Source organism: Phyllobates terribilis, unplaced genomic scaffold (assembly GCF_046119375.1).
Source record: "Phyllobates terribilis strain yellow unplaced genomic scaffold, ASM4611937v1 Scaffold_4__5_contigs__length_816908805, whole genome shotgun sequence".
Classification (NCBI taxonomy): Eukaryota; Metazoa; Chordata; class Amphibia; order Anura; family Dendrobatidae; genus Phyllobates; species Phyllobates terribilis.
Window position 1 is genome coordinate 530,917,062 of NW_027362764.1, and position 23,952 is coordinate 530,941,013.

General features: G+C 43.1%; 1 protein-coding gene across 4 annotated transcripts in view; it reads right to left on the reverse strand.

Annotated features, from left to right (window-relative positions):
* The window catches only part of ZNF236 (zinc finger protein 236), a 183,580-nt gene that overhangs the window by 101,673 nt on the left and 57,955 nt on the right, over positions 1–23,952 (reverse strand). For all 4 annotated transcript variants that reach the window (XM_073678924.1, XM_073678925.1, XM_073678923.1 and 1 more), the window contains exons 14-15: positions 21,452–21,712; positions 833–1,074 (exon numbers count right to left, since the gene is read on the reverse strand). In XM_073678924.1, coding sequence (XP_073535025.1) covers positions 833–1,074; positions 21,452–21,712 — 503 coding nt within the window. The remainder of the gene's footprint in view (positions 1–832; positions 1,075–21,451; positions 21,713–23,952) is intronic.

The window sequence follows — 23,952 nt, forward strand, 5'->3', positions numbered from 1 at the left end:
TATGTGCCTACCTAAAACACTACAGCCACTCATAGAAAACATGCTTCGAACAGGGAGCTGAGAAACAACATTACTAAGGGGAATAGTCATAGGGCTTCTCCCTGCCCGACTCGGGAGAGACCTATATCAGTGAAGCACAGTCGGCAGAAAGAAGTGGTTGAGCCCCCCATGACTAGCTTTTGTCACTTCATTCCCAGCTCCTTACTTAAGCCATGTTTTCTCGGAAATGCTGCAGCGTTTCAGGATGAAATTTTTATATTAGTAACGATGGAGCCAGTCTCTGATTAATGCTGCTTGTGATTCGAGCAGCATGAATCACCAGACAGGTTCCCTTTAGTACTGATCATTCATTAAACAGAATGGGTAACGTTGTGTAAGATGTAGTGCCAATGTGAAACTCTAGAATATAGCAGAGTGTGACAGATTTCCCAGTACAGTTCATTATGTTGCAAAAAATGGTGCATAAAGTTGATAGATATAAAGCTTGCACCAAATATTACTTTTTCCAAAGCAGTTAATTCACTTTGTGTCTGTGTAAGTGACTGAGGAAAGTAATAACCGTAATACAGAAAATGTACCCAAGAAGGAAAAGTGTAACTATTAGAAAAAGATTCCTACATGACAGTAACAATGCAAAGCACATGAAGGTAGGGGAAGTTTTACATATTTTACCATAAAATAGTCATTCGTCTTCTGACACTAAGATGAACTCAGGGTTCCTATGGGGATTGCTTTGATAATGGCTGTTTATGCAATTTGCAATTCTTAGTATCTTAAAGCAGTGGTACATTATTAAACTACCAGAAAATCTATGCTTCTTCTGCAGGGTTACCTTCATCAGTTTCCAAGGGCTGGTCAGCAAGTGTCTGCTCCATTGCAGGGGAGACGGCACCCATATCTGGCTGTGGACTTAGCTGTAAAATGGTTTCTTGCTGGACCGTTACATTGTTTGGTTGATGAAGACCGTTCCCATCTATTTCTACCTGTATTTGATTTGATACATGGATTTGGTCTACGGGGGTTTCCTCTGGAGCTGCTGGTTGATGCTGCTGGAGCTGATGTGCAACTTCATACCTAATAGAAAAAGAAAAGACTATCTATATCAATCTATAAGTTTTGGGACTGACAAATTTTTGTTTTCACAAAGTTTGCCACTTCTGTTTTTATAGTGACAATTTGTAGTAACTCTCAACTGTTATAAAGTGTAATCAAATGAATTGCAAAAAAAATATGTCATTCATTGCCATAAAAATTAGCTTAATCTGCAAAAACTCCATTTCCCCTGTGCCACAAAATGACCTGCTTACATAATTTCAGTGATCTTCTCGTTAGCTCAGAAAAAAGTGTTAACAAGGACAAGGCAGCTGATATCATTAGGTCATACTGATCGGCTTTAAAAGACAAACTGGTTGCTTTAAAACGTGGCTTGGTTCTTGAAAAAATTGTCTTCTGTTAACCATGGTTATCACCAAGGAAACGTGTAGTCATCATTGCTTTGCAGCAAAAGGGTTTTGTAGACAAGGACATTACTGCTTGTAAGATTCTCTCTAAATCAACCATTGATCAGATCATCAAAAAATTCAAAAATATAAATTTTTGGTACACACTGTAAAATCTGTTTCTTGTAGTCTTCATTGGGGGACACAGAACCATGAGGATAGTCTGCTGCTACCTGGAGGCTGACACTATTATTGTATTTAAATAAAACTGGCTCCTCCCCAACAGACTACACCTTGCCTGCTGCAGTTGGGCTTCCTCAGTTTTGTGAGAAAGCAGTAGGAAGAGAAAAAAATTAAGGCAAGAAGAAACAAAACTGCACGCCCAACCGTGCAAGCAAGGGAGGGAGCTGTGTCCCTCAATGAAACAGATTTTGCGGTGAGTACTAAAAAATCTACTTTTCTCGTTCTTCTCATTGGGGGACACAGAACCATGGGATGTCCTAAAGCTGTCCATAGGGTGGGAAAGAATTAAATATACTGTTACCACCTAGTCATCCGTCATAACTCAAGCGGAAGTCTGGGCTACTGCCCCTGCAGTATCTTCCTACCAAGGCTTGCATCTGTCGAGGCAAAAGTGTGAGCCCTGTAAAATTTAGAAAATGTATGCACGGATGCCCAAATAGCTGCTTTACAGAACTGCAAAACTAATGCCTGATGACGAACCACCCAGGAAGCTCCCACAGCTCGCGTAGAATCCGCCCCAATCCCAAATGGGGCCACCCTGGCCTTAGCTGTATAGGCCGGTATAACAGCAGTCTTGATCCAGCGGGCAATGGTTGCTTTAGAAGCAGTCTGACCTCTACGAGGGCCCTCTGGTATAATAAACAAGGAATCAGAATGCCTGAATGAGGCAGCGGTCAATAAATAGTACCTTACAGCTCTAACAACGTCCAACCTGTGCAGAGCCTTCTCAATAGGATGAGATGGTGCGGGACAAAAGGAAGGTAAAAACTCGAGACCACATTTGGGAGAAAAGATTGAACGGGCCTCAACAATATCTTACCCTGACGAAGAATAAGGTAAGGAGCGTGACAAGACAGAGCTGCAAAGTTCAGAGACCCTCCTAATAGAAGTGATGGCTATAAGGAAAGCAAACTTATAAAAAGAAAAGTGTAGAGGTCTCTCTAATAGGCTTAAAACGCTGAGGCCGAAGAGCTTCCAAAAAAAGATTCAGATCCCAATGATCCAAGGGAGTCCAATAGGGTGGCCTAACATGCACCACCACCCCCCAGAAAAAAGTCCTAACCTGAGGTTTAGATGCCAAATCCCTCTGAAAAAGAATAGCCAGGGTGGACACCTGACCCTTGAGGAAGTTAAGCGCCAGTCCTGCCTTTAATCCAGACTGTAAGAAGGAAAGCAACGCTGGCAAAGAAAAAGACATTGTAGAAGCATTGGTAGACTCACACCAACAAAAATAAGCCCTCCAAGTGCGATGGTAGACACGCAATGAAGATTTCTTCTAGTCTCTAATCATAGCCTGAATGACTGATTCAGACAGACCTGCTGCCCTCAAAATCGCAGCATGAACAGCCACACCGTTAAATTGAGCGCCCCTTAAAATCAAATGGAAGAACGGACCCTGGGACAGAAGGTCGAGGTGAAACGGAAGAGCCCATGGGGTATTCACTAGTGTTGAGCGAGTATGTTCTATTAACCCTTTCGCAGAGTATGCTCGGGCCGAGCTCCGAGTATTTATAGCTGCTCGGTGATAAGGTTAAATCGCTCCCGTGTGCATGATTTGCGACTGTTTGACAGTTTTATTACATGTGAGGAATGTCTATTTCTTACACATTCCTCCCATGTAATAAAGCTGTCAAACAGTTGAAAATCATGCACACGGGAGCGATTTAACCTCATCACCGAGCAGCTATAAATACTCGGAGCTCGGCCTGAGCATACTCAGACAGAACATACTCGCTCAACCCTAGTATTCACCAGAAGATTCCTAACATCCGAATACCAGGCCTCCGAGGCCAGTGTGGAGCAATGAGAATGACAAATTTGTCTGAATATCTCCAGGTAAAGAGCACACTCTACTGCGGGTAGCTGCTGGTGACTTAAAAAGTCTGCCTCCCAGTTGTCTACCCCTGGTATATGAACTGCAGAGATTAGAGGAACCTTGTCCTGTGTACACTCCATGGCAGATTGGCTTTGTGTGCCCCCTTGGCAATTGATATAGGCCACAGCAGTAGCATTGCCTGATTGTTAAGTGACGGAAGATTGCTCCCCAGCCGGAAAGGTTAGCATCTGTGGTGAGCACCTGCCACTGAATGGGATGAAAAGAGCGACCCTGAATGAACAGGGGTGACGTTAACCACCACCTGATAGACTGGTGACAGTGAAGGGGGGGACGAATAGGCCAATTCAGGGACTGTATTGACCTGTTCCAAGGGGCTAGAAGCGTGTTCTGAAAGAGTGACCAAAATTGAGCAAATGGCACAGCCTCTAACGTTGCCACCATTTTTCCTAGGACCTTCATGCAAAATCAAAGGGAATGCCTGCCTGTACACTTTAAAATTCTGAAGGAAGACTGAAGAGATAATCTCTTCTCCTCTGGAAGAAATACTGATGTCTGAACGGTGTCAATCACCAAAAACCATAGCCACTGTGTCGGAACCAAAATAGACTTTGCTCTGTTGACAATCCAACCGTATCACTCCAGAGTCTGTAGAACAATTAGCACTTTCACAAGAATATTGTCTAGCTAGGGGAAAACAATGACCCCACCAGGATTCTAGCAGCGCCATAACCGGGGCCAGGATCTTTGTGAATACGCTGGGCGCTGTGGCCAGTCCGAATGGGATAGCCCTAAACTGATAGTGATCTAGATTGATCGCAAAACGAAGAAATTGCTGTTGGGCTGGCAGATGCAGATAAGCATCCTGACTATTTATCAAAGAACGAAATTCACAGGCTTCCATGGATGCAATCACTGACCGGAGCAACACCATCTTGAAGCTACGAAGTCAAACCCATTATTTCAGGTGCCTTAAATATGAAATAGGCCGCACAGAGCCATCCTTTTTGGGGATGATGAATAGGTTTGAATAAAACCACCTGAAGAGCTCTGAAATGGGAACACCTACAATCACCCCAGCCTGAACCAGGGAAACTATCATCTGGTCGAAAATGGCTCTCATGCTGGGGGACTTGGGAGGGCGAGAGCAAAAAAAACAATCCTGAGCTAGAGTGGTGAACTCTGTTCTGTAACCTGAAGAGGTGACATCCCTGACCCAAAAACTGAATTGCCACAAGCCATGCCTCCTGAAAAAGGAGGAGGGAGACACCCACCTGTGAATAATCTCCTAGTGGGGGCCACCCATCAAGCATTGACCATCCTGCTGCCTATGGACCCGTAGGGCCTAGGCCCTGACCCAGAAGGGTGTCCAGAGGGTGTTGGTCTAAAAAGTAGCTCTCCTGGGCTCCTGGGAGAACTTCAGTTCTGGAAACTCATGAAAGGGATGGCCCTGCGAGGCCCCACGCTTCCAAAAAAGACAGCTGGCCCTGGACTGAAGAAGCAGGGTGCTTCTACAGTCTGTAGTTTCCGATATGATCTTATCTAGCCTAGTTCCAAATAAGTGAGACCCCTGGAATGGTAGTCCTGTCAGCGATCTTTTTGAAGCAAGGTCTGTCCTCCATACCTTGAGCCACAGCATGCGGCAAATCGACACGCAATTACTTGCCACCTGGGCAGAGCACTCCACTGCATCTAAGGATGTTGAACAGAGATACTTCCCTGCCTGCGCAATCTGATTGGTGATCTCGGCTAATTTCAAATCCTGGGAACCAACCAAAAAACTTTGACGCAAATGCTTAGCCCAAGCCGTCACCGCCCTGAAGACCCAAGTGGCAGAGAAGTCTGGTCAAAGGGCAAAACCTGGCGCTTCAAAAGCGGACCTCGCCACAAACTATGCATCTATCCGTGGGGTCCTTAAGTGCTGCAACCTTTGCAAGAGGTAGAGTGGTCACCTTAGATAAGCAAGATACCAGAGTTTCTACCAGCGTTGGCATATACCAAGAGGCTACCAGCTCTGCTGGAAAGGGATATAACACCTCCATTCGACTACGAGTTTGTCTGAGTGTTCCCATGCTCTCTGTAAAACCTCCGTAAATTCCTCATGGTTAGAAAAGGAGCTAGTCACATGCTTACCCGTCCTTAAAAAACTTTTTCCGTAACGAGAGAAGACAACGTAGCTGTAACTCCGAGAGAGGCATTAACAGACGACACCACACTGTCCACCATCTCCCTCAGCTTTCCCACCTGATATAGACCTAGAACGAACTCCAAACTAGAACTATATTCTGAGAGTTGAGGAGAAGAAATCCCTTGAAAAGGAGAAAAGCACCGTCTTTGCGACCAGCCATATTGGTGAGGGGTGGCTGGAGGATCCAACTCACTAGCAGCGGCGATCTGAGCTCCTGGGGTGGTAGTAGTCACCGGCAATTGTTCGACAACTGTAACAAGCATCCTGGACACCCTGATTAGTTCGGCTACAGACAGAGCTAAATCACGAGCCCAGACAGGAGGGGCCATATTTTCCTCAGATGTCATAGATGCCCCTGTTCAGCTACCAGCGAGGAAGCAAGAGGGGTACAGGCAGTATAATAGACCACAGACTGACCGGTGTAAAACTTACTATTACAAGTTACAAACGCATAGAAAGTGACAAGTGCAGGCTACACTAATGGGCGTGCATGGTCCTCTCTAGACTCTAAGCAGAAAGAAAAGTAGAAAAGTCCACTAAACAGTAGCATAAAACTGTTAAGAGTGCTTAGTATCAGCCCCCAGTGTTCCCCCTGTGAGCTTGATATCCCACAAAGAGGAAGACGCCAAAGTGCTACGGTGCCCCACACCACTTAAAAAGTACCGCGCCATAAGGGGCAGAGCCAGAGAGGCGGGAACTAGGCGTGCCAAGACATTGCTCCTGTTTATCTGAAAGATCGGCCTCGCTGATAGGCTGGGAGTAAGACAGCCGCCGACTGGCTGGAAACATCCCTCCAGATTGACTGGCTGAATGTTTCTAGCCAATTGGTCAAGCGCTTCAATGACCACATGCTCTTAAGGTCTGCCTGCTGGAACCGGACCTGCAGCAACCGATTACGGCCTGCTACCACCTGGCCCGCAGAGAGAGAGACGCCCACAGATACACTTGTAGCCGCGCGGCACGGTCCCACTCCAGCCCACTGACCTATGTAACCCTGACCAGCTACGGCTAAAAGGGAGCTCAGATGGGCTAGTAGAATAGCCAGCAGCAGCACCTGGCACCTGCATAAGGACCGTTCCCTTCTCTCGGAGCCATACACTGGTAACTACCACCTCAACGAAAGGAATTGGGGGGATGGAGTGAGGAACGGCTCATAACAGGGTTAAAATTACCTGTCCTGAAGATTCGAATCCCTTTAACTTCTGCTCCATGCACAAGCGCGCTATGTGTGGTGGCGGGCAAGAGCTAGCTGGCTTACAGACCTCCACCCCATTACCTGACTACTGACAGTATCAAGGTACATTGGTCCAGCCACACCAAGAGGATACGGACTGATCAATTACAGCCTGTACTGTTCATCGCTAGTGTAAGGGAAACAGAGTGCACAATTACATTCTGTTACCCAGAGACATCCATCTAAAAAACGCAAAGCAAAAATGGTTAGCGCCTAACCTAAGACAGGTCTGAGGCAGACCTTGCCTCCAACTAACACTAAAGGAAACTAGACTCCAGCAGGCGAGGTATCGTCTGCTGGAGAGGAGCCAATTTTATTTAAATGCAATAATAGTGTCAGCCTCCAAGACAGACTATCCCAATGGTTCTGTGTGCCCCAATGAGACGAAAAAGAAAGAGGTTTAATTGCTGTGAATAAGGCTTCAGAGCGCCCAAGTCTACAAAGTGCCAGGACCGTTAGCTAGAGAACGTAATTATTAGGTTCCAACGGTAAGGTTTTCTGTGTACCTCAATGGTGTTTATACTTCAGAATACACTGATTAGGAAAGTATGGGTTGTCATCAGTCAGGATTTGGGAAAACAGATGTCAATCCAGCATGACAGTGTTAATGCAGAAGTCTTGAAAAATAAAAGAGTCAACACTGTAAATATTGTGTCTTTTAGGGTATGTGCACACAGTCAGGAGCCCCTGCGAGTTTGAAGCTGCGTGTTATGCAGCGTCAAAAGCGCAGCAGCCAGATGTTACAGCATAGTGGATGGGATTTCTAGAAATCCCATGTCCACTATGCATCTCTGGGCATCTGTGGCTCACCCGTGGAACATGACATGCGGTGAGTCTTTCAGACCTGCAGCATGTCAATTTCTCTTGCGGGTTCGCATGTGGACTTTCCCCATAGACTAAGATCTATGGGGAAAGTCCGCATGTGAAAAAAAAAAAAAATGGCGCGGCTCATTTGCATAATGAGCGGAAGCCGTGCGACTATTCCGCAGTGTCGGGGCCGCAGGCGGCTCCTGACAGTATGCGCATACCCCAATACATCAAGGTTATAAAGTCAATAAAAGTGTAAATACTTATACAGTAGCTACGTCAGTAACCATATAAACATCTGCCTAAAAGATCTAAAACACTGTAGCAGCAAAACTTTGTAAAAAACAAAATTTGTGTTCAAACTTTTTCCACGACAGTACGTGATGGTGGAAATTATATTCATTTTTAACCAAGTTTTGGCAAGTCATTGGCAATAACAAGCAGAATTTGTACTAAACTCAAGTAAGCATGACACTCAAATTTACCTCTCTGACTCTCTGCTGTCCAGAATTGCAGATTGTCTATCGGCTTTATCCACTCACTTTCTTAAACTCAACATGGACAAAGGCAAATTTATTATCCATCCACCACCTTGTCACACTCCCCACAAGAAACAATTTACTGTTAAGGCCCCCATAGACATTACAGAAACTTTGTATCTGATGATATTGGCAGGCTTGGTCAACAATTATGCAAATAATATTTTCTCAGATTTTCCCAAATTACCTATATGAATTACAGTCATTGTAATTTTCCAGTCAAATAACTATTAGAGTACAATTGAAAGGTTTTTGTACAAACTGCCTATGATAACAGTATATTTTTAAAAAAATAAAACACTCAAACTGCACTCAAAATGCATGTTCCAAATTATTATGCACAGCAGAGTTTTCAACCTTTTCATTTTAATAAAGAACAAAAAAATGGTCATTTTTGAAATTATAAGCATTTGCAGGTTATTACAAACTGAAATCCATCAGTTTTCAACTCAAAACTTTATTCTAGGTGATGTTACATTTGCACATAGGACCCCTTGTTCGAAAGGAGCTTCTGAACGCTCTCATTCATTGAATTTGTCAGGTTTTGGATGGTTTCTGCTTCAATTGTTTTGCATGAGGACAGAATACCCTCCCAGAGCTGTTGCTTAGATGTGAACTGCCTCCCGCCATCATAGACACTCCTTTTGATGATGCTCCAGAGGTTCTCAATGGGGTTGAGGTCAGGGGAGCATGGGGGCCACACCATAAGTTTGTCCCCTTTTATGCCCACAGCAGCCAGAGATGCAGATGTGTTATGTGCAGCATGAGACGGGGCATTATCATGCATGAAAATGATCTTGCTGCGGAATGCACGGTTCTTCTTCTTGAACCATGGCAGGAAGTGCTGTTTGAGAAACTCCACATACATTATGGAGTTCATCTTTACCCCTTCAGGGATCCTAAAAGGCCGACAATCTCTCTCCCCATAATTACAGGCCAAATCATTACTCCACCTCCTCCTTGTTGGCGCCGTAGCTGTGTTTGCATGGGGTGTCCATCAACCAGCCATCCTCCACTACATCCATCTGGACCATCGAGATCATTTCATGCATGATAATGCCCCGTCTCATGCTGCACATAACACATCTGCATCTCTGGCTGCTGTGGGCATAAAAGGGGACAAACTTATGGTGTGGCCCCCATGCTCCCCTGACCTCAACCCCATTGAGAACCTCTGGAGCATCATCAAAAGGAGTGTCTATGATGGCGGGAGGCAGTTCACATCCAAGCAACAGCTCTGGGAGGGTATTCTGTCCTCATGCAAAACAATTGAAGCAGAAACCATCCAAAACCTGACAAATTCAATGAATGAGAGTTCAGAAGCTCCTTTCGAACAAGGGGTCCTATGTGCAAATGTAACATCACCTAGAATAAAGTTTTGAGGTGAAAACTGTTTGATTTCAGTTTGTAATAACCTGCTAATGCTTATAATTTCAAAAATGACCATTTTTTTGTTCTTTATTAAAATGAAAAGGTTGAAAACTCTGCTGTGCATAATAATTTGGAACATGCATTTTGAGTGCAGTTTGAGTGTTTTATTTTTTAAAAATATACTGTTATCATAGGCAGTTTGTAAAAAAACCTTTCAATTGTACTCTAATAGTTATTTGACTGGAAAATTACAATGACTGCAATTCATATACGTAATTTGGGAAAATCTGAGAAAATATTATTTGCATAATAATTTGGAACACAGTGTATATAAAGGCCTCCTGACTCTTCCCCAACAAATGACGTTGGGGGAGATAAGGTTCAGGCATGACTCATTTTGGGCTGCCAATCCTTCTAATCTCAGGGAGATAAGCCACTGTATGAGGAGTCTAGCAGCTGATCGTGCACAGAGAACACAGAGCATTCCTATGTATGGAAGAGTAGGGAGCAATAACTACCGGCTGAACAATCAGTTATAGCTATATATTGTAAATGGAGCCCTTTAATAGTGTCATAATTTCCAGTCTCCCAAGTCCACAGCTTCAGTACAATGTTTGCTCTGACCTTCAATCCCCATATTTAAGGCCTTACTGCCTCCTGCCACCTCCAATTCAAAAGCATTCCTCGAATAAACTCTTCTCTCAAATTTGAAACAAAAATGTTACAGCATGCCCTCATCATCTCCAGACTGGACTACTGCAACAACCTCCTATGCAGCCTTACATTAGCCAGAGAATACTGTTCAAAAAACTAGCGATGATGTATGAGGCTGTCCAGGACATCTTCCCTCTACACAGCTTCAAACAATTCTCTCTATTCCTCCACACATGTAATCCACAGTCTGCATAAGACCTCCTTGTTTTCTCTCCTTTAGTCTCCAAGACTTCTTCCGTGATTCCCCAATATTCTGGAGCTCGCTACCCCAAACAATCAGACCATCAGTAATTTCTGTTGCAGCCATTTGGTAAATGTAAGTAAGTACACTCTGCACCCCATCTTGACTGAAAAAAACCCCCAGAAATGTAGAAATTTTTGCAAAATTTTTTAAAAAAGAAAAATACTGAAATTTCACATGGCCATAAGTATTCAGACCCTTTGCTCAGACACTCATATTTAAGTCACATGCTGTCCATTTCCTTGTGATCCTCCTTGAGACTGTTCTACTCCTTCAATGGAGTCCAGCTGTGTTTAAATAAACTGATTGGACTTGATTTGGAAAGGCACACACCTGTCTATATAAGACCTCACAGCTCACAGTGCATGTCAGACCAAATGAGAATCATGAGCTCAAAGGAACTGCCCAAGGAGCTCAGAGACAGAATTGTGGCAAGGCACAGATCTGGCCAAGGTTACAAAAGAATTTCTGCATTACACAAGGTTCCTAAGAGCACAGTGGCCTCCATAATCCTTAAATGGAAAAAGTTTGGGACGGCCAGAAGTCTTCCTCGTCCTGGCTGTCCAGCCAAACTGAGCAATCGTGGGAGAAGAGCCTTGGTGAGAGAGGTGAAGAAGAACCCTAAGATCATTGTGGCTGAGCTCCAGACATGCAGTAGGGAGATAGTTGACTTTGTGGAACTTTCTCCTATCATTGCAGCCCTCCACTAGTCGAAACTTTATGGCAGAGTGGCCCGACGGAAGCCTCTCCTCAGTGCAAGACATATGAAAGCCCACATAGAGTTTGCTCAAAAACACATGAAGGACTCCCAGACTATGAGAAATAAGATTCTCTGGTTTGATGAGTCGAAGATAGAACTTTTTGGTGATAATTCTAAGCGGTATGTGTGGAGAAAACCAGGCACTGCTCATCACCTGCCCAATACAATCCCAACAGTGAAATATGATGGTGGCAGCATCATGCTATGGGGGGTGTTTTTCAGCTGCAGGGACAGGACGATTGGTTGCAATTGAAGGAAAAACATGAATGCGGCCAAGTACAGAGACATCCTGGATGAAAACCTCTTCCAGAGTGCTCTAGACCTCATATTTGGCTGAAGGTTCACCTTCCAACAAGACAATGACCCTAAGCACACAGCTAAAATAACAAAGGAGTGGCTTCAGAACAACTCTGTGACCATTCTTGACTGGCCCAGCCAGAGCCCTGACCTAAACCCAATTGAGCATCTCTGGAGAGACCTGAAAATGGCTGTCCACCAACGTTCACCATCCAACCTGACGGAACTGGAGAGGATCTGCAAGGAAGAATGGCAGAGGATCCCTAAATCCTGGTGTGAAAAACTTGTTGCATCATTCCCAGGAAGACTCATGGCTGTACTAGCTCAAAAGGGTGCTTCTACTCAATACTGAGCAAAGGGTCTGAATACTTATGACCATGTGATATTTCAGTTTTTCTTTAATAAATTTGCAAAAATGTCTACATTTCTGTTTTTTTTCAGTCAAGATGGGGTGCAGAGTGTACTTTAATGAGAAAAAAAAATGAACTTTTTAGAATTTACCAAATGGCTGCAATGAAACAAAGAGTGAAAAATTTAGAGGGGTCTGAATACTTTCCGTACCCACTGTATATTAAACAGGGTTTTCTTGAGGAAGGAATGTGAAAAGTGAAATCTGCACAGAAAATCCACTATAACACTACCTCATGTAAATTGGGCAACACTCCCCTTTGTAATGGGTCAGCTGTTAAACAACATTGCTGAATGATTTTCTTCAAGAACTCTGCATTGTCTCGTTCCTCAGTTATTCCTCTTGAAAATGTGTGAATAAATAGAGAATTGGGCCTTCACATTCCTCTGATTAATAGAGCTACACTGGCGTTTCTTTACATGATCTACAAGTGTTCACAGTGTCCGAGTGTTTAGAGACATCATAATGAATGAAAAGAAAAGAGCCACTTTAGAATAGTTATTTTCATGGAATTGTAATTACCAAAAGAAATCGGGAGAACCAACAGGCTGTCCATACTTTTTTCTAATTTAATGGCCTGAATATGCTGTAACTGGCGCAGTTAATCAGTAGACATGGCAGTGACGCATTATTAGTAGCCACTCATTGGAGTTCTATTTGTTATAGCCCATTAAAGGGTTTTTCCACTCCTTTTTTATTTCTCAGACAGTCCTAGTGTGCCCTAAAAATAATACAAACATCAAAAGCCGGAAACCTTTCAGACAAACAATTATAAGCCGAGTATATACAACATCATCTCCTCAGATGACCCCCGTACAGAGGAAACTATGTATGGGGCTTGCTTTTGGTAAAATTTCAAGATGTTGTGTTCTTATGATTTTTGCAACTGACATGCATTCCCTATGTTTTTACTTCAATGCATCTAATCCTTAAAGGGTTTACAGACACCCCCTTGTAATAAACGGGGTTGTTTGAGGCCACATGCTGCAGATTTTATTTTTTTTAATGCAAATTGGCTGCATCTTGCCACAAATTTGCACATCAGTATTTGTAAGCTAAAACCAGGAGTGGGTGATAAATACAGAAGTGGTGACGTGTTTCTATTATACTTTTCCTCTGATTGTTCCACTCCTGGTTTTGGCTTACAAATACTGATGTGAAATACTGACCAAATACTGAACATGTGAACGTGACCTTAGGGTGCATTCAGACGGACATACAAATCGTTCCAAGAAATCTATGAAGCCGTCACGCTCGGGTCGGGAGAGCAGTGGTCAGACTGTGCACTGCGGTCCAATCTCGCACAGATTTGTACAGGCGTCTGAATGCGCCCTAAAACTCCAGCTAAATTCACCAGTGTAACACATGGATTCTGTTGTGATAGAAATGCCGGTTTGATGCATTCAAAAACGGGACAACGTCCAAGGTGAAAGTCAATGATAGAAATTGACATGTTGTGGATTTGGAAATCTGCATCAGAGGTAAATTTCCATACAGAACATTTTGCTTGCTACTATATTCCTCTCCACAAATCTGCAGGCAAAATCAACACCTTTTCTATTCTGTGTCAATACCCTTAAAGCTTTTCAATCAAAAAGATTAAGAAATTTTGACCTACAAAGTAGGATGACTAGGTACGGCTTAAAGAAAAGGAGACCACTTTAATGCTGGTGAAGGACTAAATCAGCTCAGTCTTCAACCTTCTAATCTGCAATCATCCCCAAGTCTTCTCTGATCCAGTATTTGAATAAAGAAGAAAAATAGGAAAATTGCTTGAAATCTAACAGCCAAAGTGACATGAAATCCTAATGGAAACACTTACTGCACAGTCTGAGAGGAAGAGGCCGAGCTGTAATCTTAATGGTTCCCATTATATGAGAATACAACTTGTTCTGGCTTCCCATGTCAACATTTCATCTAAGAACCATTTTCGCATTTGGAAAAGATATATTTGGTTATGTTCTTCTTTGTAAGCATAGTGGGTCACATTACTAGACCCCTGCTCCTTCTGTCAAGCTGGATGCACTCAGCAACACATGAAAGTCATTATTTAGGGACATGTGTATGGGAATAAAAGAAATATGTTGTTCTAAGCTGTCACTAACACTCCGACTATGACAAAACACACAAACATCCTAATAACCTTCATACACTATGCAGAGAAAACGTACGCGGAGGACAATAGTGCCCGGGTTTAGTAATTATAGCAACTGTACAGCAACGGTAATTAGGACAGAAAATAGTAGAAAAGGCCTCGCAACTAAGGCTTTTATGAAAACAGAAAGGGAGAGAAAAGCACACAAATATAATTTTCCATCAGTACATCATTGCTTTTAGATTTTAGTTGTACTCTATGGGATAAAAGTATTGTGCTCTGATTTACAATGCCTTGAAAACGTATTCATACCCTTTTCCACATTATCGTCACCTTACACACATTGGGATTTTATGCGATATACAAACACAAAATGGCAAGTATTTGTGAAGTGTAAAGGAAATGATACATGGTTTTCTAAACATTTTAAAAATATAAATTTGAAAAGTGTGACGTGTATTTGTATTCAGCCACCTGAAATCTAATACCCTTAATTAAAATCCTGAATGACCCATTGCCTCCAGAAATCACATAATTAGTAAATTGAGTCCACCTGTGTGTAATTTATTCTCAGTGTAGCTACAGCTGTTCTGTGAAGGCCTCAGAGGTTTGAGAACATTAGGGATCCAACAGCATTATGAAAACCAAGGAACACACCAGACAGGTCAATGATAATGTTGTTGAGAAGAGTAAAGCAGGGTTAGGTTATAAAAACATAGCCCAAGCTCTGGACATCTCACAGAGCATTGTTCAATCCATCATCCAAAAAGGGAAGGAGTATGCCACAACTGCAAACCTACCAAGACATGGCCGTCCACCTAAACTGACATCATAAGCAAGGAGAGCGCTAATTAGAGAAGCAACCAAGAGGACCATAGTCATTCTAGAGGAGCTGCACAGATCCATAGCCAAGGTGGGAGAATTTGTCCACAGGACAACTATTAGTCATATGCTCCTGCATTTTCCTGAGTGAATCAAAAAGTATTGTAGAACATCTGCAGAGAGTACAGGGGCCTAATTTTCTTCTGATTTCTTCCATTTATGGCTGGTAGGTACCAGAGAGGTGAGGCTTAGCAAAAGGACAGTGTCTAAAATTCTTTATACAGCTAGCCACACACTTTTAGCTGCTCATCATAAACAACCCTATATGCACTTGCCTTTGTAATGTCCTGAATAGAGACAGAAGTAAGCCACTGCCATACACCTGTGACCACAGCTCATCTACCTTAGGGCTCATTCAGACATTTATTTGTCTTGTACGAGTACTATCTGTGTTTTTCATGGATAGAACTCGTACCCATTATAGTCTATGGAGCTGTTCACATGTTAATGTATTTTTGCAGCCCAAGTATCAAAATCAGTCAAGGATCCAAGATATTGTGCGAAGTCTCGGAATAAACTCATCAGTGCAATCCTATAAAATACGAGAAAAAAAAATGGACAGCACTCAGATGGCATCCACGTGCAGTTCTTTTTTCACAGACTGTTTGATAGGAGAAGCCATCATTTTTTTTTTCCTTAGGGCACAGAGAGACGGCCGTATCTCTCGTGCGAGGATCGCATTGCAGTACACGAACTGGCCCGGCACCACTCCTGACCTGAGCATGGGCAGAACAGTGGCCGAAGAAACTGAGACACTCGGCAGGTATTGTACTTGTGACCTATTTCATTAGAGTAGGACATGTCATGTTACCTGCTGGGTATCCTACTGTTACTTCACACCCTGTCCCACCCCACGAGCAGCAACATCTCTCAATGTCTGATAAAAAAAAATAAAGAGTTGTTGCGCAACCCCATTGTAATAGTGAGAAGTATACAAAAAATATATTCAATGCTGTAAAAATAAATTGTTGCGCTAAAAGAAACACTCCCATCAAAATATATCCTCTTAATATACTGCAGTCATCATATTATATAGCACTGTGTACTTACAATTGCTCATTTTCTCCTTCTACCCAGTTAATTCTCCTCCTTCACTGACTAGCTGATTCCTTCTAAGCCCTATGTAGAAACAGGAGGTCTCTTTTCCCTGCCTGAGTCACTGAAAAAGTCCCTAACAGGGGAGGAAGGAGCAGCAGGGTCAGGAGTTGAACAGGGGGATTGTTAGAACCTTGCTCTTAGGTTTTTTTTCCTTTGCTGGTCACATGACCTTGTTGGCCTATTTAAGCCTGCTCCGCCCTTCTGGCTTTGCTGGACTCCATTGTATATCTACTTTCTAGCTAGCCTGTGCTCTGTGTCTTGCTCTGTTAGTTTGCTTGGTCTACTGACCTCTATGTTCTATATATTTTGTTTGTTCGTCTGTCTGCTACTATTTCTGTTAGGAGGTGTCCCATATTCCTCCCAGTCCTTAGTACTTGTAGGGATTCCTTCCCCACATCTATAGGTCTCCGTACAGACTAGCTTAGGACTTTAGCAGGTCTGATCGCAGGATCAGGTCCCCTGTTACATCGTAGGGATTAAGCTGAGTTCAATCGTAGGGACAGATCTCCTCTCTTTCCTTAGCTCTGGTAGCAGAACATAACAGTAAGTCCAGCCTGCAAATTCTCTAAGGAAAGATTTTTCTGTTCCATCATGGTGTCGGTTCATCGCCTGCAGGGACTCTCTCTGGAGGTGGCCGAGCTCCGTCAGCACGTGAGTAACTGTCCTGGAGCACATTTCTTGGAGCCTAAGGTATGTTTGCCGGATTTATTTTTTGGTGAACACCGAGAATTTTTTTCATTTAAAAATGCTTGCTTATTGTATTTTCGTTTGAGACCTAAGTCCTCTGGGGATGAATCCCAGCGCGTAGGGTTCATAATGTCACTTTTGCGCAAAGAGCCTCAGGAGTGGGCCTTTTCTTTGCAACCTAGTGATACATGCTTCAGATCAGTGGATAGTTTTTTTTCTGCTTTGGGACTATTATATGATGATCCTGACCGTGTCGCATCAGCTGAGACTGAGTTGAGACGTTTAAAACAGGGATCAGGTAATGTGGAAAAATATTGTACTCATTTCCGTCGTTGGTCTACTCAAACAGGGTGGAACGATTCTGCTCTGAAAAGTCTATTTCTTGCTGGGCTCAGTGAAAGGGTTAAAGACCTGCTAATTGCTTATCCTACACCTGAAGATTTGCAACAGGCTATGCAATTAGCTATACGGGTGGATAGAAGACTGCGTGCAAGGGTTAATGAGAGCAAATCCTCTGCTATGTCAGTTTCTGGTTATGAGAATGTGTGTACTAACAGTGGTGAACCGATGGAGATTGGATCGGTGGCACCTCGCTCTCAAGAAAAAGACCGTCGATTTTCTGAAGGCTTGTGTTTCTATTGCGGAAAATCTGGTCATTTGATTAAAGGCTGTGAGCTTCGTATGAAGAAAGAAAAAAAAATGGTCAGTCACGCCCATATTGCCTGTTTAAATTCCAAGGGTATATTTTTAGCTGCTTCCACGATTGCTCAGAAAAAATTAATGGAATTTCGGGTGTTTGTTGATTGCGGGTCTACTCTGAATGTAATTGATGGGGGATTCGTGGAAAGACTCAATTTAAAACCTGAACCTTTATCATCCCCCATTGCTGTGGTTTCTGTGGATGGTTCCCCTTTGAAGAATATTACTCTCAAGGTCTGTGAATTTCCTCTCACTATTAATGGTGTTCACCATGAGAAATTGGATTTGGTAGTGTTGAATAAGTTGCCTTCTCCAGTAATATTGGGATTGCCCTGGTTAAAATTTCACAATCCTGTACTGGATTGGTCTACCAGTGAAATTAAATCCTGGAGCCATAAATGTTATGACAAGTGTTGTAACGGGCGTATTGCAGCTTTGGATAGGGGAGAATTGCCTGTTCCTATTCAGGATTTTTGGAGAGTTTTTTCTGAGAAGGAATCGCAGGTTTTGCCTCCCCATAGAGACTATGATTGTTCTATTGAATTTGTCCCTGGAGCGACTCTTCCTAAAAGTCGTTTATTTAACCTTACTATTCCTGAGAGGAAGGCTTTGGAGGAATACATACAGACAAGTTTGGCCGCCGGTCACATTAGGCCCTCTAAGTCTCCTGTGGCGGTTGGATTTTTTTTTGTAAAAAAAAAGGACGGCGGTTTACGTCCTTGTCTGGATTTTCGTGAGATTAACAAAATTACTGTACGCAATCCTTACCCACTGCCATTGATTCCTGATCTGTTCAACCAGTTAATGGGGGCCAAGTGGTTCTCTAAAATTGACCTTAAGGGGGCATACAATCTGTTGCGCATGAAGGAGGGTGACAAATGGAAGACTGCTTTTAACACTCCTGTGGGTCATTTTGAGAATCTGGTTATGCCTTTTGGTCTTACTAATGCTCCTGCATTTTTTCAGAATCTGATTAATGACATCCTTAGACCTTTGATCGGCAAAAATGTGGTTGTGTATTTGGATGACATTTTGATTTATTCGCCGGATCTGGAGTCTCATTGGCGGAGCGTGCGTGAGGTATTACAGTTATTAATGGACAATTCGCTTTTTGCTAAGCTGGAGAAATGTGAGTTCGCTGTACAGAGAATTAGTTTTTTGGGCTACATTATCTCCAGCAAAGGTTTTGAGATGGATCCGGTTAAGGTTCAGGCTGTGCAGGAATGGCCTAAGCCTATTGGTTTGAAATCGATACAGAGGTTTTTGGGTTTCGCCAATTACTACAGAAAATTCATAAAAAATTTTTCTAGCATTGTCAAACCTCTGACTGATCTCACCAGGAAAGGTGCTGATGCGGTTCAGTGGTCTTCTGAGGCCATTGAAGCTTTTGTGTATCTCAAGGAGAGGTTCACCTCTGCTCCCATCCTTATGCAGCCTGATGTTACTAGGCCGTTTTTGGTTGAGGTTGATGCTTCCTCTGTGGGGGTTGGCGCAGTATTGTCTCAGGATAACGGGGATGGATTACATCCCTGTGCCTTTTTTTCAAAAAAATTTTCGGAGACTGAACTGAATTACGATATTGGTAATCGGGAATTATTGGCTATTAAACTCGCATTTGAACACTGGCGCCACTTCTTGGAAGGTGCGGAATTTCCCGTTCAGGTTCTTACGGATCATAAAAATCTGATATATCTTGATGCTGCCAAGCGCCTGAATGCCCATCAGGCTAGGTGGGCACTGTTTTTCTCGCGGTTTAATTTCTCCGTTACTTACATCCCTGGTACTAAGAATGTTAAGGCGGATGCCTTGTCTCGCAGTTTTTCTCCCATAGTCGGTGCTGAGAAAGAGGAGAACATTTTACAAGAAGGTGTTGTGATAGCTGCTTTGGACTCCGTTTTGGAAAATGAGATTCTTAAAGCACAGGAGAATGCCCCTTCTAACACTCCTCATGGGAGGTTGTTTGTGCCTGGGACCTTTAGGAGAGATTTGTTTGTTGAGTGTCACGAATCTCGGTTGGCAGGTCATCCCGGAATCTCTGAGACCAAGAGACTGGTGGGTCGCAGTTTTTGGTGGCCTGGATGGCAGAAGGAAGTCATTAAGTGGGTGCGTCAATGTACTATATGTGCTAGATCTAAGTCCTCACATACTCCTGCTGCGGGGTTGCTTTGTCCTTTGGAGGTTCCCAGTGCTCCTTGGACACATTTGGCTATGGACTTTATAACTGACCTTCCCCCCTCTGAGGGTTTTACTGTCATCTGGGTGGTTGTGGACCGTTTTAGCAAGATGTGTCACTTGCTTCCCTTTGTCAAACTGCCCTGCGCTAAAACTCTCGCTAAGGCCTTTGTCAAGGAAATTGTCAGACTTCATGGCGTTCCTACGGACATTGTTTCTGATAGGGGTCCTCAGTTCGTGGCTCGTTTTTGGCGTGCCTTTTGTGACAGGTTGGGAGTTCATTTATCGTTCTCGTCCGGATATCATCCTGAATCTAATGGCCAGATAGAAAGGAAAAACCAGGATGTTGAGCAGTTCTTGCGTTGTTTTGTGGCAGACAATCAAGAGGGGTGGTCTGAGTTTCTGCCACTTGCTGAATTTGCTCTGAACAATCATACATCTTCTTCTGCTGGTTGTTCACCTTTTTTTTGTTGTTCTGGGAGACATCCGTCGTTTGGGTCGTTCTCCAAGTTGGGATCTGCCGTGCCTGAGGAGGAGAATTTTTCCGGTGATTTGGAGAGTGTTTGGACGGATGTGCGTGGTAATCTTCAGGAGGCCAACAGAAAATCTAAGGACTACTTTGATAGGAAACGACAGGAGGTTTTGTTCGCTGTTGGTGACATGGTTTGGTTGTCCTCTAGGAATCTGCGGTTGAGGATTCCTTCTAAGAAATTGGGTCCCAAGTTCGTAGGGCCCTTTAAGGTGCTTCAGGTTGTCAACCAATCTGCTGTTAGGTTGGAGGTTCCTACCTCCTGGAGAATTAATCCGGTATTTCATGTCTCTCTTTTGAAAAAAGCTGTTGTATCGGATTGTGACGCCTCTGCCTCTGTTCCTCCGGTGGTGGAGGACGGGGAATATGAAATTTCTCGCATCCTTAACTCTAGACTGTATAGAGGTAGTTTGCAGTATCTTGTGGCCTGGAAAGGTTTCGGACCCGAGGATAACTCTTGGGTGAGGTCGGATGATGTTTCCGCGTCCAGACTTATCAGAGCGTTTCACAGGAGATTTCCTGATAAACCTGGTCCTAGGGGATCCGGAGGATCCTCTTAGAAGGGGGGGTACTGTTAGAACCTTGCTCTTAGGTTTTTTTTCCTTTGCTGGTCACATGACCTTGTTGGCCTATTTAAGCCTGCTCCGCCCTTCTGGCTTTGCTGGACTCCATTGTATATCTACTTTCTAGCTAGCCTGTGCTCTGTGTCTTGCTCTGTTAGTTTGCTTGGTCTACTGACCTCTATGTTCTATATATTTTGTTTGTTCGTCTGTCTGCTACTATTTCTGTTAGGAGGTGTCCCATATTCCTCCCAGTCCTTAGTACTTGTAGGGATTCCTTCCCCACATCTATAGGTCTCCGTACAGACTAGCTTAGGACTTTAGCAGGTCTGATCGCAGGATCAGGTCCCCTGTTACATCGTAGGGATTAAGCTGAGTTCAATCGTAGGGACAGATCTCCTCTCTTTCCTTAGCTCTGGTAGCAGAACATAACAGGGATGACTCATGCAGGGAAGAGACTTCCTGTTTCTACATAGAACAAAGAAAAGAGAAGAATTTACTGGGGAGAAAGGCAAAATGAGCAATTGTAAATACACAGAGCTACAGTATGTAATATGATGATTGCAATATATTAAGAGGATAAAAACTTTGATGGGAGGAGTGCTTCTTTAAAATCAGAATAGAAATAAATAATTCACTTAGTTGATAGTTACCTGTGAGTTTTCATGTGCTTTTTGCAGTTTAGAGAGGTTTTAAATGTTTTCTGACAATATGGACACATATATGGTCGTAGGTCATTATGAATGCCCATGTGCCGCCGCAGGCTGCCACCAGTTGTAAAAGCGCTATTGCATATAGGACACTTATGAGATCTTAATCCTGTGTGAGTCCTGACATGAGCTTTTAAAACGCCAGATGAAGCAAAGCCTCTTCCACACTGAGAACATTTAAAAGGCTTCTCACCGGTATGAGACCTAAAAAAAAAAAAAGGTAAAAGAAATTATGTGATTTTCTTGTAATATTTAATCAAACAAATAAGTCACTTCCATCACTGTTGCTGAACAAAAAATTCAGTTTTTTATTTTTGTGTGGTGGGAAGCTGAAGCCACAGCAGTGATCTGTTGATTTTGGTTACACAGGCATTTTTAATACAGTGGCTACTGCAGGACATGTAGTATTACATGGCAGCCATTCAGATGATTGGGAATTAGTTGGTTCCTAAGCAGAGACCTAAACATATATAAGAATTGCAGCTTAAAGAAAACAAAAAAAAAAAAGGGTATTTTATTAGGCAGTGAGTAAATACAATGACGCCGATTCATCAAAGTGTTTTGGCCAGAAATCTGGTGTAAAACACTTTGAAAATTTTGGCGCAACTCAAGGTGCATGCCAGTTTTGCCCAGCTCCACCAAAATGGGAAAAGCTGGGGCGGGACGGAGGTGTTACACCACAGCTCATCTAATTCGTGAAAAGCTGTGGTGTACCTTACACTAGAAAATCTTACTCTGGTGCCTGAAGATTAGTGGCGGGGAGCATGCCACTTCTCAGACGTGCCTGATTCCTTAAGGGGCGTCTCATGATCAATCAGGCACCTCTGACTCCAACACACCCTCTAATCATGTCAATAGAGTACATCAGCACCAGACAAAGTTTTGTATCCTGTCAGTCAAAGCATAGTCTTTGGAGCTTCTCCAGTTAGTGAAAGTGGATTAGGTGCTCTGCTAAACAGTGTTAGAAGCATACATAAGGGAAAAGAGAAACAGCGGCACTCACCAGTTTCATGAAAATTTTAAAGTCCTTTACTCCAATCTTCGGGACATGGTCTGATTAGGCAGGGAAGCCAAATGCGGCTTCCCTGCCTACTCAGTCCATGTCCCAAAGATTGGACTAAAGGACTTCTCATTTTTATGAAACTGGTGAGTGCCGCTGTTTCTCTTTTCCCTTATGTACCCCTCTAATCATGACCGGTGCCAATCTTGATGAATCGTGGCCAATGAGTGGAGTCTTCCATTATGACAGGTGTCTATAGCGGCTATCTTCTTCAGCCAGCAGTTTCTTTTTCAAATAAATTACATGCAGTACCTCCTCATTTTCAGCAGATATTATACTATTCCAAAAGGGTACATGGAAAGCATATTAAATTCTATTATTTCCCTTTATATAGGGCACACTATACCATTACCATTATTACCGCTATTAGCTTACTCATGTATGGAAAGCTGGAGACAACAGGTCAGACTGATGAAAAAATGCTTTGCCATTTATCATTTGTTCTAGTTTCTGGCTGCTGAAGCAACACCATCAATTATCGCCTTACACGGCATATGGAGAGATGAATATTATCAGATTGTGAAATAGGATATCCATTGCAACAGAGATCTTTATAAACTCAGTCCTGTTTTACAATTCTGACTATTCATCTAAGTTGACATGAAGAGGAAAAAGGTCTTCAGAAAAGGCTGCAATAGTAAGCAGAATATTTTTAGTGGTTCAGTTCATATTTCATTTGGTCTGTTCTCTGAGGGCCCCTGACAAAGTCATCTGAGTATGGTGAAACGTGTGGGTTAGGGGCCCATACAAGATGGCTCAGCACATGCTCTCTACAATTTTCTTTTTTGATACAAGTTGTGTATACTTATAAAGGATTTAAATGGTATTGGGAGCCTGTATGCAATTTGCAAGTCATGTAGGGTGGTCTCTGGCCTCATTTAGGGCTCTGGACTCTTGTGTCTATGGATAGTTTGAATTGTTTCTAAATGTCTTTGCATTGACAAGTGAATAAAGAACAATCTTATTGTATGTGTGGCCTTTATGTGTATGTAACGTTTTGCTTTTTTGGGAAGTGACTATGTATTCATACACTGGCTAGCGCTCTCAAAGGAAAGCCATCATCAAATAATGGCCTATTGTTTAAAGGGGTTGTCCTCTTTCAAATAATGTTCTGTCTCGGCTGCAGTTTGCTAAAAAAATAACAAACCGTGTTTAACTCACCATTCCCAGGTCCACTAGTTAGCCTCTGACGCTGCTCAAAGTGTTTGGCATTGGTGCGTTGCTGATATCACAGCACAGTAGCCAATCAGTGAACTCAGCGGCTCTGCCAATGTAGGCTGAATACCTCCCTTCAGAGGCGCTGAGCTCATTGATTGGCTGTCTATCAACATGCAGATCTATCAACATGCAGAGAGAATCGTTGGAAGCTCACCAGTGGACCCAG